This window comes from Equus caballus, chromosome 2, assembly GCF_041296265.1.
Source record: "Equus caballus isolate H_3958 breed thoroughbred chromosome 2, TB-T2T, whole genome shotgun sequence".
Lineage (NCBI taxonomy): Eukaryota > Metazoa > Chordata > Mammalia > Perissodactyla > Equidae > Equus > Equus caballus.
Genome location: NC_091685.1, coordinates 88,444,009 through 88,461,289, shown reverse-complemented (window position 1 = coordinate 88,461,289; position 17,281 = coordinate 88,444,009). Strand labels below are relative to the sequence as shown.

At 33.4% G+C, this 17,281-nt stretch overlaps 1 protein-coding gene across 5 annotated transcripts in view; it reads right to left on the bottom strand.

Annotated features, from left to right (window-relative positions):
* The window catches only part of LRBA (LPS responsive beige-like anchor protein), a 709,727-nt gene that overhangs the window by 546,180 nt on the left and 146,266 nt on the right, over positions 1 to 17,281 (bottom strand). For all 5 annotated transcript variants that reach the window (XM_070261528.1, XM_070261527.1, XM_070261529.1 and 2 more), the window contains exons 18-22: positions 16,450 to 16,542; positions 15,135 to 15,243; positions 14,651 to 14,732; positions 12,196 to 12,319; positions 11,700 to 11,892 (exon numbers count right to left, since the gene is read on the bottom strand). In XM_070261528.1, the coding sequence (XP_070117629.1) occupies positions 11,700 to 11,892; positions 12,196 to 12,319; positions 14,651 to 14,732; positions 15,135 to 15,243; positions 16,450 to 16,542 (601 nt within the window). The remainder of the gene's footprint in view (positions 1 to 11,699; positions 11,893 to 12,195; positions 12,320 to 14,650; positions 14,733 to 15,134; positions 15,244 to 16,449; positions 16,543 to 17,281) is intronic.

The window sequence follows — 17,281 nt, the reverse complement described above, 5'->3', positions numbered from 1 at the left end:
ACTTCAGTATCATATGTATGAATATATTTCTAAAGCTTTAAGAAAAAATATATGCAGAGAAAAAAAATCAGTTTCAATAGTTCCACTGGAATTTTTAACACCATGATACAAATTGTTCACCTACTTACTGAATTACTTCAGCTCCATCCTAAATTTTATTAAATGTTGGTTCGAAGGGGCTTAGAGTGTAAGTCGTCCATTCTATCTTAAAAATAGATTTCAAGGTACTAAAATCCCAAAAAAATTAACATAGCAATATTCAAATAAATTACTTATATAAACCTTATGAAAGAGAAACGTTTATCAGCGAAGAAAATTCACACAAAGAAAGAAAACTAAAAAACACTCATAAAACATTAAAGTTAAAGGTGAAAACCACAAGAACCAACTTGCAAGTTAAAATTTTTCTTTTCCCTCTCATAGGTAAAGCTTTAGCAATTATTTTTTAAAGTAACAGCAAAAAGTGATAGGTCCACTTTTTCTAGATAAAACACTCCACAATTAACCTAATCAGCATTTATTCCATTTTATAATTGTAATCCTAAAACAAGAGTTAAAGACTGGTTCTTAGCCCAAAATAGGCAAAAAGAGGCCTCTACATAAAGTAACTATTTTCTTTGCAAAGGTTTTAAGATCCATTTAAAGCCATAAGTAACTGGAGTAAAGAAAATTATAAACTAATTAAAACTATATATATATATATATATGAAACACACAAAACTTAAAGCCTACTTTGGGTTTAATGTGTATAATTGAATCTAAAAAATGTTGATTTCAGATACTACATAACAAGAGGAGTTTATATTTATTCTGTTTCATTCTCTTTCACTGTAACACATGCTCCCAGAAAGACAAAAAAGGTTTTCCTTTACAACAACAAAAAAAATGTGTGAAGGGGGTCTTAACTGGGGTCCATATCCAATTTATGTAGAATTTTTCTATATCCATGATACTTTTTAAAGAGTATATTACTAGCTTAGTATAAAAGGTAGGGAGGGGAGAATTTTATAAAAGTTTGTAAAAATAATTTCCTGTACACTCAGAGAAGCACTCAAAATTAGACTACATAAGATGGGCTTATGTCAAAATATAAATTTCTGGGAACATCCCATGAGATTCAGATTCAGATTCTAAGGTGCGGTCCAGGAAACTCTAATAAAATGCACATGGCAAATTACTCTGATGAGGTGATCCCCAAATCGTACGACGTATGATTGCATAACAGGTACTTCAAAGACAGCTGTTGCAGCTATTTCATGGATCACTGATGAGAGAAGACTGACATGCTAAGGCAGACGTAGGGTGTCATGGTGCCATGTTAACAGTTGAACCAAAAAGCCCCAGACAATGACGGTGTAGTTCTTCCTTCTTCCTGCAACCAATATTTACCGCAGAATTGCCAAGTACTCAGCACTATGCACAGTTCTATGGAAGATATAAAGTATAAAACCTTTTGTCCTTGCTGATGAGAGCTTACAAGGAGCAGCCAAGATAAGACACACGAACTCACTTTTAAACATTAATATAACATGAAGGATATTACAGGATGATATATGATTAAGTGCCAGTCTGCATTTGGTATATCACTCATTACTGCTCTTCATGTACATTCCACATCCCCAAGCAAAACAAACAATTCACCATGCTTTTCTCTCAGTGACACCACCTCTGTACCTTTGCTTATGCCAATTCCTCCACCAGAGTCTCATCACCCTACTATCTACATGCCCAAATCTTATTTACCCTTCAAGGTTGAAGTCAAATGACACCTGTTCTATAAACTTCTCAGATGCCCACAGGTGAGGCTGTCTCTCCTTTCACTGCGAATATCTCTTCTACGGCACTTACTACTTCCTGCCGTGTTTTTTAGGTTTTTTGTACATATACTGTCTCCCATTTAAGAAAGTAACTTCTTTCAAGATAAGATCTGTTCCTGATTCATCTTTCTATCTTTCACAGTAACTAGAAGGTACTCAAATAGAAAAAGATATGAAGAACAAAAGGGAGGAGTGGAAAGAAAAAAAAAGAAAGAAGAAAGATAAAGGTAGAAAGGGGAAGAAAAGAGGTGGGCAAGTGGAGTAAGACTTAGACACAGAGTGACTGAAAATGAACGAGAACGACCACAGTGTCTGACCAACCAATAGAGAGAGGGGGGAGAAGGGAAGGAGAGACAAAACAAACACAGATTCACTAAGGACAAAGCAGACAGAGAAAAACAGAAATAGGTTGTGGGGAGGGAGAAGGTAGGGGATAAAGAATGGTGGAAGGATGTTAGAGGGAAGAACAGAGAAAGTAAAAGAGATTGGAAAGAGGGAGATAGTGCCCAAAAGAAGAAAAAGAGACACAAGCAAAGAGGGAGAGAGTTAGCTAGGCAGTGACAAAAGGTGGCACAGATTGCACCAGGTACACACGGTCAATGCCAACAGCCAGAGTGGGGGGTGGAGAACACTGATTGATTAGATGGAGATTTGGGAGAAAGGGGAGGTAGGGAGAGAGAGGGAGTGAGGGAAGAGGTGAGAGGGAAGAAGGAGTAGGAGGAGAGGGAGGAGGGAGAGGGAGGGGGGGAGGGAGAGAGAGAGAGACACTTAAATACCAAGAGAAAATTAAGAGCTGTGAATTCATACAGAATGGCATGGCCTTAGAGTAAGAAAAACTGTCATATAGAACTGGTTTAGCTAGCTAAGTCCTGAAAAGTATAAAGAATCTGGGTAAGTACAAAGAAGAACAAAGTGCATGCCAGGAATAAACCAAAATGAAGATTTCACAAAGCACGATATATTTTAGAAGATTAGAACCAACATAGCCAAATTAGTGATTTCTGTCAAGTAAAATAGTGAAACATCAGGTAAGAAATACTTTTTCAAGGAGAATAGTGAAAGATTAGGTAGATATTATTTTGTAAAGAAAATCTTATCTTTCTAAGAAGGTTAGAACAAAGGGTTTACAGAAGTGGGTAACATTATATGCTATTTTTAGCTTAATAAATCCAGAGGAAAACAATACCTAAAGCTACTGACCATTAGAAATATCCAGAGTAGAAGTCATCTAGACAAGATGAAGAACTACAAATCATTAAGAAAAAGAAAAGCTTCAAAATAGGCAAAGACAAAACCTTCCAAAAATAAGAAATCTAACAGTATCAAGGGTTAGAGGGTGGGACATTATTAGGACCCAGCAATTCTACTCCTACTTATATTTCCTAGAGCAGTGCTTTTTTTCAAATTTAGGACAATTCAGTTGGCGGATCATGGAATCAACTTACTGGGGCATCATCAGCATTTTTAAATGAAAAAGAATAGAAAACACACAAGTGCATCACTATATACCAAAGTTTAGTAAGGGTAAATATTGTCTCATGAAACCTCTGTTTCAGGTGTGTGTGGGGAAAGGGGTAGGAGTGGGTGTGGGAGTATGTGTGTTTGCGTGTGTGTGTGTGTATACATACACACCTGATCACAATAAATTTCTTACTGTGAGTCACAGTTATAAAAAGTTTGAAAATGACAACTCTATTAAAACTGTTGCCTTTGAGCACCTGAGTTATTCAAAGCAGTGAAAATTAATAAATCAAAGCTATACGTAACAATAAAAAAAATCTCAGAAACAAAAGGTTTGGCAGAGAAAAATTAGTAACAGAAAACTCTACAAAGTATGATGTCATTTTCATAAAATACAGGAATAGGAAAAAAAAGATAATATATTATTAGGAACACAAATTTTTAACTTTTTAAAAAAGGGAACGATAACCAAGAAAATCAAAATGGTGAGATTAGGTTTGGGGTGAGAGGAGGGGTGGGGGGTGGACAGGGAGAACCACACAGCACGTTCTTGAAGCTGGACAGTCACAATTCTTCCTTCACAACACTTCACAGCATATTGCTACACAAATTATTTTGGATGTAATTAATTCTTCATTTCAAAAGTTGTATTTACATCAAACATTAAGTTATTGGGGCCTGAACTAGTGTGCTGGCAGTAAGAATGAGAACAAAAAGGATGAACAGGAGAAATGATAGAGCTATAACAAAGGAAAATAGTCCCTGAGCATTTAATTCTATTTTCTGTGATTTCATTCATTAACTCAACTTCAATTAATACACATATATATACACAGACATGTACCATTTCTGAATTAGACATTGATGGTTAAGAAAAGTTTAGAAATTTGACTGAGTTTACACAACTAAAAAATTACTACAAATAAGAATTTAAATTCAGGATTGTCCTATCTCCAAAGCCCACATTCTCTTCGTTACTTACACAAATGGATTGGTAAATAAATATAAATGTTTAGTCATAAATGCTCAAAAGCTCAAAGGTAGCTGAGATATCTCCTAGTCCAACGTCTTTTTCTGGTAGGTAGGAAATTCAGAGAGACTATGCTATTGGCCCTAAATACCCTATGGCTTCTGCAGTTCTCAAGCTTTTTGTCTCCGGATCCTTCAGACTCTTCAAAAGAACTGAGGCACCCAAAAACCTTTAATTTATATGAGATATATCTAGTAAGACATCATATTAGAAATTAAAACCAAGAAATTTTACAAATATTAATTCATTTCAAAATAACAATAAACCCATTACATGTTAATACAAATAACATATTTTTTGAAGAATGACTATTTTTCAAGATGGTTGTATTCTAATACCTGCTTTTGCATTCAATCTATTGCATTATATTTTCGTGGTTGAAGTATATGAAAAAAACCCCACCCTCAAATAGACATGTAGCTGAGAAAGCACGACCTCAGACACTCCCTGAAAAGGTCTCCTAGGTTCCCAAAGTCTTCAGGCTGTACCTTAAGAATAACAGCTTTAAAGATTATATTCGTCTAGCCATCCTTCCTAAGGACTTGAACAAACTAAAGTGTATATGAAAGCACTGTCAAAAAAACCCAAAACAACAAGAAGAAAAAAAAGGCAATAAAATCATTTGTAAGGTAAAAGTATAGTAAAGGCAACAGATCAACTACCTGTGAAGGTAATACGAAGGTTAAAAGACAAATGTACTAAAATTACCTATTTCAACGATAAGACGGTAATGGATATACACACACTAAAGAAAAGACTATAGATGATGTGAAAAACATAATGTAGGAGGAGGGAAGTGAAAAAGTAGAGCTTTTAAAAAGAGGTCAAGCTAAAGAGTCTATCTACTCAATACAGACTGCTATATGCATAGTATATTAAATAGGATCCTCAGAGTAACCACAAACCAGAAACCTATAACAAGCAGGAAAAAAAGTAAGACAAAAGAAATCAAACATATTACTAAAGATAGCCATCAAACCACAAGTGAAGAGAGCAAGAGAAAAAGAAAGGAACTGAGAAGAACTACTAAAACACCCCAAAAAAAGAAAAAGTGACAAAATGGCAATAAATACATATTTATCAATAGCTACTTTAAATGTCAATGGACTAAATGCTCCAATCAAATGCCACAGGGTGGCCAACTGGATAAAAAAACAAGATCCATGTATATGCTGCAAACAAGAGACACACTTCAGACCTACAGACACTCACAAACTGAAAGTGAAAGGATGGAAAAAGATATTCCACGAAAACGGCAAAGAAAAGAAAGTGGGGGTAGCAATACTTATATCAGACAAAATAGACTTTAAATCAAAAACCGTAATAAGAGACAAAGACGGGCACTACACAACGATAAAGGGAACAATCCAACAAGAAAATATAACACTTGTAAATATCTACGCACCCAACATAGGAGCACCTAAATATATAAAGCAATTATTAACAGACACAAGAGGAGAAATAGACAGTAACACAATAACAGTAGGGGACTTTAACACTCCACTTACACCAATGGATAGATCATCCAAACAGAAGATCAATAAGGAAACACTCGCCTTAAAGGATACATTAGACCACATGGACTTAGTAGATATATACAGAACATTCCATCCAAAAACCACGGAATACACATTCTTTTCAAATGCCCATGGAACATTCTCAAGGAGTGATCACATATTAGGCCACAAAACAAGTCTCACTAAATTTAAGAAGATGGAAATAATACCATGCACCTTTTCTGACCACAAAGGTATGAAACTGGAAATCAACTACAGAAAGAAAACCAGAAAAGCCACAAAAATGTGGAGATTGAACAAAATGCTACTGAACAATGATTGGGTCAATGAAGAAATCAAAGAAGAAATAAAAAAATTCCTGGAGACAAATGAAAATGAAAACACGACACTCCAAAATCTGTGGGATACAGCAAAAGCAATTCTACAAGGGAAGTTTATAGCAATTCAGGCCTACCTCAACAAAGAAGAGAAATCCCAAATAGACAATCTAAAAGTGCACCTAAAGGTACTGGAAAAAGAACAACAAACAAAGCCCAAAATCAGCAGAAGGAAGGAAATAATAAAAATCAGAGCAGGAATAAATGAAATAGAGAGCAAAAAAAAAAAAAAACAGAAAAAAATAATGAAACCAAGAGCTGGTTCTTCAAAAAGATAAACAAAATTGACAAACCCTTAGCTAGATTCACCAAGAAAAAAAGAGAGAAGGTTCAAATAAATAAAATCAGAAATGAAAGAGGAGAGATAACAACAGACATCTCAGAAATACAAAAGATAATAAGAGAATACTATGAAAAGCTATACGCCAACAAATTGGATAATCTAGAAGAAATGGATAAATTCTTAGAAACATACAACCTTCCAAAACTGGACCAAGAAGATGCAGAAGATTTGAATAGACCAATCACCAGCAAGGAGATCGAAACAGCAATTAAAAACCTCCCAAAAAATAAAAGTCCAGGACCAGATGGCTTCCCTGGTGAATTCTACCAAACATTCAAAGAAGACCTAATACCTATCGTTCTCAAACTCTTCCAAAAAATTGAAGAGGAGGGGAGGCTTCCTAACTCCTTTTACGAAGCAAACATTATCCTGATACCAAAACCAGACAAGGACAACACAAAAAAAGAAAATTACAGGCCAATATCACTGATGAACATCAATGCAAAAATCCTCAACAAAATACTAGTAAATCGAATACAACAATACATTAAAAAGATCATACATCATGATCAAGTGGGTTTCATTCCGGGTATGCAGGGATGGTTCAACATCCATAAATCTATCAACGTGATACACCACATTAACAAACTGAAGAATAAAAATCACATGATCATCTCAATAGACGCAGAGAAAGCATGTGACAAGATACAGCATCCATTTATGATAAAAACTCTAAATAAAATGGGTATAGAAGGAAAATACCTCAACATAATAAAGGCCATATATGACAAACCCACAGCAAATATCATTCTCAATGGAGAAAAACTGAAAGCTATCCCTCTAAGAACAGGAACCAGACAACGATGCCCACTGTCACCACTCTTATTTAACATAGTAGTGGAAGTGCTAGCCAGAGCAATCAGGCAAGAAAAAGAAATAAAAGGGATCCACATTGGAAAAGAAGAAGTGAAACTATCACTCTTTGCAGACGACATGATTTTATATCTAGAAAACCCTAAAGAGTCCACTAAAAAACTTTTAGAAATAATAAAGGAATACAGTCAAGTTGCGGGATACAAAATCAATGTACAAAAATCGGTTGCGTTTCTATACACTAACAACAAAGTAGCAGAAAGAGAAACTAGGAATACAATCCCATTTACAATTGCAACAAAAAGAATAAAATACCTAGGAATAAACTTAACAAAAGAGGTGAAAGATCTGTACACTGAAAACTATAAGACATTGTTGAAAGGAATCGAAGAAGACACAAAGAAATGGAAAGATATTCCGTGCTCTTGGATTGGAAGAATTAACATTGTTAAAATGTCCATACTTCCTAAAGCAATCTATAGATTCAACGCAATCCCTATCAAAATTCCAATAACATTTTTTACAGAAATAGAACAAAGAATCCTAAAATTTATATGGAACAACAAAAGACCCCGAATAGCCAAAGGATTCCTGAGAAAAAAGAACAAAGCTGGAGGTATCACATTCCCCGATTTCAAATTATACTACAAAGCCACAGTAACCAAAACAGCATGGTACTGGCACAAAAACAGACACACAGATCAATGGAACAAAACTGAGAGCCCAGAAGTAAACCCACACCTTTATGGACAGTTAATATTCGACAAGGGAGCCAAGAGCATACGATGGAGAAAGGAGAGTCTCTTCAATAAACGGTGTTGGGAAAACTGGACAGCCACATGCAAAAGAATGAAAGTAGACCATTCCCTTACACCATGCACAAAAATTAACTCAAAATGGATTAAAGACTTGAATGTAAGACCTGAAACCATGAGACTTCTAGAAGAAAACATAGCCAGTACGCTCTATGACATTGGTCTGAGCAGCATATTTCAAGTCCCATATCTGACCAGGCAAGGGAAACAAAAGAAAAAATGAACAAATGGGACTACATCAAACTAAAAAGTTTCTGCACAGCAAAGGAAACCATCAACAAAAGGAAAAGACAACCTAACAATTGGGAGAAGATATTTGCAAACCACATATCAGATAAGGGGTTAATATCCAAAATATACAAAGAACTCATACAGCTCAACAACAAAAAAGCCAACAATCCAATTAGAAAATGGGCAAAAGATCTGAACAGAGATTTCTCCAAAGAAGATATACGGATGGCCAACAGGCATATGAAAAGATGCTCAACATCATTAGCTATCAGGGAAATGCAAATCAAAACTACAATGAGGTATCACCTCACTCCGGTCAGAATGGCTATAATTAACAAGACTGCAAACAACAAATGTGGGAGAGGGTGTGGAGAGAAGGGAATCCTTGTTCACTGCTGGTGGCAGTGCAAACTGGTGCAGCCACTATGGAAAGCAGTTTGGCGTATCCTCAGAAAATTAAGGATAGATCTACCATATGATCCACGTATTCCACTGCTGGGTATTTATCCAAAGAACTTGAAAACACAAAGGCATAAAGATACTTGCACCCCTATGTTCATTGTGGCATTATACACAATAGCCAAGACTTGGAAGCAACCTAGGTGCCCATCAAGGGACGAATGGATAAAGAAGATGTGCTGTTTATACACGATGGACTTCTACTCAGCCGTAAGAAATGACGAAATCCGGCCATTTGTGACAACATGGATGGACCTAGAGGGTATTATGCTGAGTGAAATAAGTCAGAGGGAGAAAGCCAAAAGCCATATGATCTCACTCATAAGTAGAAGATAAAAACGGCAAAAAAAAAAAAATCACATAGCATTGGAGATTGGACTGGTGGTTACCATTGGGGAACGGGGGAGGGGGGAGGGCAAAAGGGGTGATTAGGGTCACATGTGAGGGGATGCACTATAATTAGTGTTCGGGTAGTGAACATGATGTAATGTATACAGAATTTGAAAGATGATGTACATCCGAAAAACATAAAAATTAAAAAAAAAGAAAGCACTGAATTAACATACATTATTTAGAAATTCTGAAAAATCTAATTTACACTGGGACTTCCATAACCTGGAACTCCCCCAGATATGTCTGAAATCCAATCCAAATGTATACAAGGCCCAAACTCAACCGTGTTTTTCTCATGATCTTTTGTAAATGGAAAAACAATACTAGCAGGTAATCAGTCCAGACTGCAGCTGCCCACTACAACAGAAACCAGAATAGCTGGGCATCCGCACAAACTAAAATAAGTTAGACAAGAAGTGGCAAACAGTTTCTGTAAAGTTCCAAGTAGTAAATATTTTACACTTGAGGGCCATACAGACTCTGTTGCAAATACTCAATACTTGTAGCATGAAAACAGCCACGGAAGTGGGAGTGGCTGTGTTTCAATAAAACTTTATTTAGAGAAACAGGTCAGGCCAGATTTGGCCCTCAGGCCCTGCTTGGTTGGACCCTGCCTTAGACTAAACTGGTCAGCTCAAAAAGTAGTGACAAAAACAAAGACGTGTTATAAAATCACATCTTTTTCTTATTTGGCACTGGATTGTTCTCAAACATAAACCTGTAGGGTGATATCTTCCAATCTAAGATATTTTTGTAAATCCTTGCAGATAGTCATGCACCTCCCTCTCATTGAGGGAGGAGGAGACAGAATGAACAACTCTTCGGTACTTCCAAATAAAAGTTACTCAAACACCTAAAAACATATATTTAGGAAATGACAATATATTCCAATAAAATGGCAAAATATTCTGGAATAATAACCATAACAGTCAATAAATAAAACATTTAAAGATATACCAAATTTATCATTTCTCTTCTTTACTCCTTCTAGCCAATTTATAATTACTATAAATAATTATATATTATATTCCTTCTGCGTATAGAAAGAGTTCTTAAACAAGATACAAAAAGCATAAACCTTAAAAGAAACTAATAAACTTTACATTAATTATTTGAAATGTAAAATTTTCTCAGAAGACACAAACATAAAACTCCAAAAATAAACAGATAAGCCACAAGTTGGCAGAAGATATTCATAAACAATATGACTCGCAAAGGATCCAAGAATATATAAAGAACTTCCACAAAACAAGGAAATCCAAATTAATATTATGGAGATATAGCACTTAAAAGTCATCAAATTTGCAAATTTTTAAAACTGCAGCCATACCAAGTGATAAGGTGATATGAAACAATGAGAACTTACGTCCCTGGCAAAAATGTAAACTGATATACCACTTTGGAAAAGAATTTGCATTATTTTATAATGTTCAACGTATGCATCTTACAAGTCAGCAATTCCACTTTTAGGAATAGAGAAACTTCTCAATATACAGAAAATGTATAAACAATGCTCATCAACTGGTAAACGGATAAAGTCATACCATGGAATACAATACAACTGAGAAAATAAATACAACTACATAGGTCAGTACGGATGAATCTCAGTGACAAGTAAAAACAACAAGTTGCAGAAAAATGCATTTAATATGATACCATTTATGTTAAGTATAAACATGAAAAATAAAATTATTTAATGTTTAGAGTTATATATAAATATAGTTAAAATATACAGAACACACAGAAATAATGAAAACACTAAATTTCAGGTTACTGGAGGAAGAGAAAGGGGCTAACAATGATGGACAAAAATTGGGATGGGGAACCCAATTTCACAAACACTGGGAGGTACTTTATACTTCTTTGTATGTCTACAATATTTCATAAAATATTTTAAACAAAAGCTATACATAAATACCTAACTTACATTGGCTTAAGTTAAAAAAAAAAAAAAAAACAGACTGGTATATTATTCCAAACCAATTTCTTAAATGACTATAACATGAGACAGCGGCAAACATTAGCCAGAGCTTTTCTGTTTACTCAACCACCCTACATTACTAAAATATCTTCTCATCTTTGAATATACTGCGCCACCTTGTGTTCAAAAGCTTTGAACTACGATAAAATTCAGAGAACTGTATCTGTGAAAATGGCTACTTGAAAACATAAGTTCCCTTAAGGTGTGGCATGAGATTTCACTTTACTAAGTTAAGTAAACATAAAAATGACATTTGAAAAAACTATTGTGATTCTGAAGAATTTGGAAATACTTTACATTTCTTTACAGTCATTCGCTTTTGTAGTTGTTCATTTTACCGCACTTTCAGAGAATAATCTGCCTTTTCTCCTTAATTTTAAGTATATAAAATCTTTTAAATGAATAAAACTCAAAATTATCAACATTTAAAACTCTAAAATACACTTTCATAAAGAAACTCACCTTTGAATGTGTGATCGATAAGGTGTCTACCCACACGCGCCAGCCACCCCACTCATATTTGACTGCATGGTAAAGTAGGATTCTGAATATGGCATATACCATTTCTGTTATCTTTTGTTCATCTGAATTCTTAGGATTAAAATAGCAGAGAGAAAGCATCCACTCTTGCCACACAGAACATTGTAGCAAGCTCCTGAGAATTATAAGAGGATATTGAATTACTTAAAAAATAAATCATCTGAAAAAATTCTAAAAAGTAAAAGTTTGAAACAAAATAAATTAAAAAACACCTTTATGTATTCAAAACAATTAAAGGATGTAGTACTGAGAAGTCAATTTAACCATATGGTACATTACTTATATACCCTTAACGAAGAAAGCACATGGAAAATTCATTTCACAGTGTTTTTTAAAGCAATTTTTCTCAGAAAAAAATGGGCTTAAACTCAAAACTAGACTTGAACACTGCAAATAAATGCTTTCTGATCCTGCTCACCTTCTGTTTTCTCTACTGTTGTTAAAAAGTTTAATCATGTCAGAAAGAAAGGCTCTGCGAACTTCCATGCTCTCTGGGCACTGGGGAGAATTTCGAAGTAGGGTCGCAATTACTTTTAGTATCTCTGTAAGACAATACATAAATTAGCAAAAACCAAAACACTACAAAAAGTTCATGATGGAAGATCACCACTACATTGAAATTTCTTTCCTTTCCCTGGCATAAATGTCTACTGAATACGTCCTCTTTTCTGTGCTGAAAAAAAAAATCATCATCTGCAGAGAAGAATGACAATACATTCATTAGAAAGCATCCGTAAACACAAAAGGGATTCCTTTTTTATTTCATCGTTAGAATGTGTAAAAGGAAAGTTCAATTTTAAAAGGTTATAATAAATCAAGTTAAATTATAAATGAATTGAAGGTTGGTAAAATTGCTGACAATTCTCCCTAATCTCTGCCAATTAGTAAAACTGATCTTAAAAAAAAATAGCTAAAATCAAAATCTCAGAAAAAGAGAATAAATTCTCAAGTTCTTCAACAAAACTTATGTTATGCACACACATACAGTTTTTTACCATCATGAATTTTAAAAGCTATGAAGACTTTTTTCCCACAATTTTAAAAGTAAAATTAGATATTAAAAAAAAGAAATTAAAACGTATTCAATATCCTGAACAAATAACAATGAAACTGCTACTGTAATGGTCTTAAATATAACACTGTCTAAATTGCTAGTACTTAGCTTTAAGAATAGAAATTCTTTAAAATATATACTTAAATCCAAAACTTTAAAGAAAAGCAGAAAGAGCTATAGCCTTGAATTTAAAATTAAATAATATATCAAATTTTTATCCAATTAAAATTTAGGAGTTTTAAACTAGCATTTTGCCAAGGTTTTTGATGATTCTGAAGCAATACATCCAAAACAGCAAATACGAAGATACTTTATCATGATTTGGGAGCAATTTCTGAATTCTTCTAACGACAAATTCAAAATTTCTCTACCTGAATAATGATTACAATGATACTTATAATCATTACAATGATGATGATGATAATAACCACTAATTATGAGGATACACTATTGTTAGGCACTGTTTTAAGAAAATACAGGTATCATTAACACATTTAATCCTTATATAATGATAGCTAGATACTACTCTTATCCTCATTTTAAAGATAAGAAAACTAAGGCACACAGAAATTAAGTGATTTACCCAAAGTCACACATCTATTAAGACAGGTAGACAAGATTGAAAGGCAGGCACCCTATGTTTTTAAACACTACACCATACTGCCTGTTTTTCCTGAGCCAGAATATTATGTGGATAATACATTCTAAAATCCTTACTTCAATAACTCATCTTCCTCATAACCAGATAAAATATATTTTATATTACATATGAAGATTTATATTATTTATATTATATATGAAGATTTTCTACTTTTTTGCTCTCTAAAACAATGACATCATGTCTCCTTGAAGGCTGAGAAAAAGTAAACTTCAGAAACGTGTTTTTAAAACTAGTAGTGAAACAGAGTACTACAAACACAACTCACTACACAAAAGCACATAATTTAATTAAATTTCAAAACTCTACAAACCGGTTATTTTAACATCAATAATCTTAAAAAGCAAGATGAAAAATGTAAACTTTGTACAAGTGCTTAAGAATTGTAAATATCAAACGAAAAGACTGTTAAACAAGACTAAGTTCATAAACAATAAAGAAGGTAGATATTTTTCAATTCCAAACCTGGTATTCTTAAATTGACAGTAATTTAAGAAGAAAGCTACCTCCATGGTTCATGTAATCTAGCCTGACATCACTAAAGAGTGCAATCAAAACTTCACTGAAAATCTGAATATACATTAAATCAAGATCTTATAATTCTTCAAAACCTCTAAGAAACGTTTCCACATAATCAAAGGGCAATTCGAAGTTATATTCAACACCAAACAAACAAATCTAGTATTATATCACGGCCTGTAATGAAATATTCTTCGAACAATGTGTTTTCAACAATATAAACTTTAGGCTTTTTACAGTGACTTTCTTCTTAGTAGAAAAAGGTACTTTTTAAAAGTCCAAAAAAGAGGGGTAGTGGGAGAAACGGGTGAAGGTGCTCAAAGGGTACAAACTTCCAGTTATAAGATGAATAATTTCTAGGGATGTAATATACAACATGGTTTCCACAGTTAACAATACTATACTGTATATCTGAAAACTGCTAAGAGAGCAGATCTTAACAGTTCTCACCACATAGACACAGAAAAAATTATAACTATGTCAAGTGATAGATGTGTTAACTAACCTTGTTGTGGTCATTATTTCACAATCTATACATACATCAAATCATTAAGTTGTACACTTTTATTTTTCACAATGTTACATGTCAATTACATCTCAATAAAGCTGGAAAAACAAACAAAAAGTATATAAAATACATACGAGGATTTTGTATCTTTACTGAAGAATCAGGATCTGGATGCTGTTTATGTATAACTTGAGTACAAATCTGTTCTATAAGAATCTACAGAAGTAAAACAATAGATTGTGTTAGCATAATCACTGTATTACCATCACTATTAATGAACTTTAAGTACAGCACTAATAAACATTAAATATACAGGTCAATATCGTCATGCTAAATATTTTCCGCTTTATATAAAATAAATAATTTCAACATATAACTCTATTTTTAGTTAATTATAAAACGAGACATTGAATAGTCAATACAATGGAGGAAATACTTAAACAGAGATGCTCACACTGTTTAATAATTCACAGGTTAATAGATTTATAAAGATGCAGCCACATCTCCTTTGTACATCAAATCTAAATGATCTTATTTTATCTAGAGACTATCAACCCAATTCTAAAGGCATTTTCATAGTAAGAAATTAGTAAGATTAAATTCTAACTACATTCCTACCTCAAACAGGACATTATACGTGGTCATTGTGATTAAATTTGTCTGAAGCATGAGTCTTTCAGCTAGCAATGAAAACAATCCATGTCCAAGCATGACTTCAGCTTTTCTTCTGCGATTACATAAAAAGAAATAATTAAATGCAGAGTTTTATTATTAACTATTTAGTATGCATGTTGGATGAAGGAGACAAAAATGTTTTACAAATTCCAACTCAGGAACTCTCCCAATTTTTTTCAACCTAGAACTTATAAGGCCACAAATCTTTAAGTAGAGAAATACAAACCGCAATATTAGCACATCTAAAGTTAAAAAAAAAAAAAAATATGAGACTGATTATGCCACAGCACAGCAAAAATCTCCACCAAAATCTTCAGAGCAATTATTTATTAATTAGTTGCTACTCTCCATCAGCACTGAGCTAAGCTCTACTATGAATAATCTAAAGCATAATAAGTAGTTAAGCAGAAAACCAATGTGGAGGAAAAGGTAGGAGAAATGTAAGAGATTAAGAAAATGAATACGGTGAAGATGAATATACCAAAATTAAACTTCCAAGCAAAAATTTAGAAACTGAAGGATCATAAACTTTAATTCTAACTCTAGGTTCATCAAATTTTTTCTGCAAATGGCTGAATAGCAAATATGTTAGGCTTTGCAGACATATGTTCTCTGTAGCAGCAATTCAATGCTGCTGTTGTAACATGAAAACAGCCATAGATAATAAGGAAATAAACTGCTGTGGCTTTGCTCCAATATAACTTTATTTACAGGTAGCCAGCTGGATCCAACATAAAGAGCACAGTTTACTAACATTTTCCTACCACAAAAATTGTTAATTTTTATAATAAAACAATTCTGGTACAAGGAACGATATGTAGGATATAAACATCTACATTCAGCTAAGAAAAATACATGTGAGTTTCAGTTTTTAATTATATACATAGCAGAAAACACTATGTGACAAACACTCAGATTAATATGTCAGCTTTACAGTACAGATGAAGCAAATGATGATCAAGCCACCTAAAATGAAGTCTCAATGGTATCTAGAATTTATGCAATTTATACAAATGTATTCTCATAATGAACAAAAAATAAATGGAAAATTAAAATAATTTTCATATAAAACAAACATACCCCTGTTCCCACTTTATTTTTAATATACAGAAATGAGATTAAATTTATATGGCATTTTATGAATAAAAATAAAGAAAAGAAAGACTACAGGAATCACAGAATACAAACACTATTTCAGAGATTTATAAAATAAATAAGTAATATACAACAGCCCATTTTACATTTCATGCATACTCACTTTGGGGCCAGGTGTTTTAAAAAATAGCCCATTGCTTTGAGAGCTTGTACTCTTATTCCTTCGCTTGTTGATGCCATAAGTTTATACATAACACTGAATGAATTAAAATTAAAAAAGAATTACTCTGAGTATGTTTATCAAAAGTAATGATTTAAGATATACATATGTATATATATGTATTTTCACATGTATTTTCATACATTCATATGATTATAAATCTAATTTCAAGTAAGATCTGGGTGAATTTAATACACATTTCTGACATTTAAAAGCTTGCTTATCAACTATATGTTGTCTTCGAGAAACTCAGTTTAAATATAAAGACACACATAGATTAAATGAATGGAGAAAAATATGCCATGCCAACACTCATCTACAAAAACCAAGAGTAGCTACATTAGTTTTAGACAGAGCAGACTTCAAAGTAAGTTATCAGGGATAAAGAAGGGCTTTTACATAATGATGAAGGGGTCAATAAGCCAAGAAGACATAGCAGTCCTTAACGCGTATGCTCCTAACAACAAAGCCTAAAACTATGTGAGGCAAAAACCGAAAGAACTGCAAGGAGAAATAGATGAATCCACTATCATAGTTGGAAATTTCCACATTTCTCTCTAAGAAATGAACAGATCCAACAGGCAAAAAAATCAGTAAGGACATAGCTGAACTCATCAACACAATCAATCAACTAGATATAACTGACCTCTATAGACTACTTCATCCAACAACAGCAGAATACACATTTTTCTCAAGCTCACATGGAACAATCACCAGGTAGACCACATTCGGGGCCATAAAACACACCTAAACAAATGCAGACATTAGAAACTAC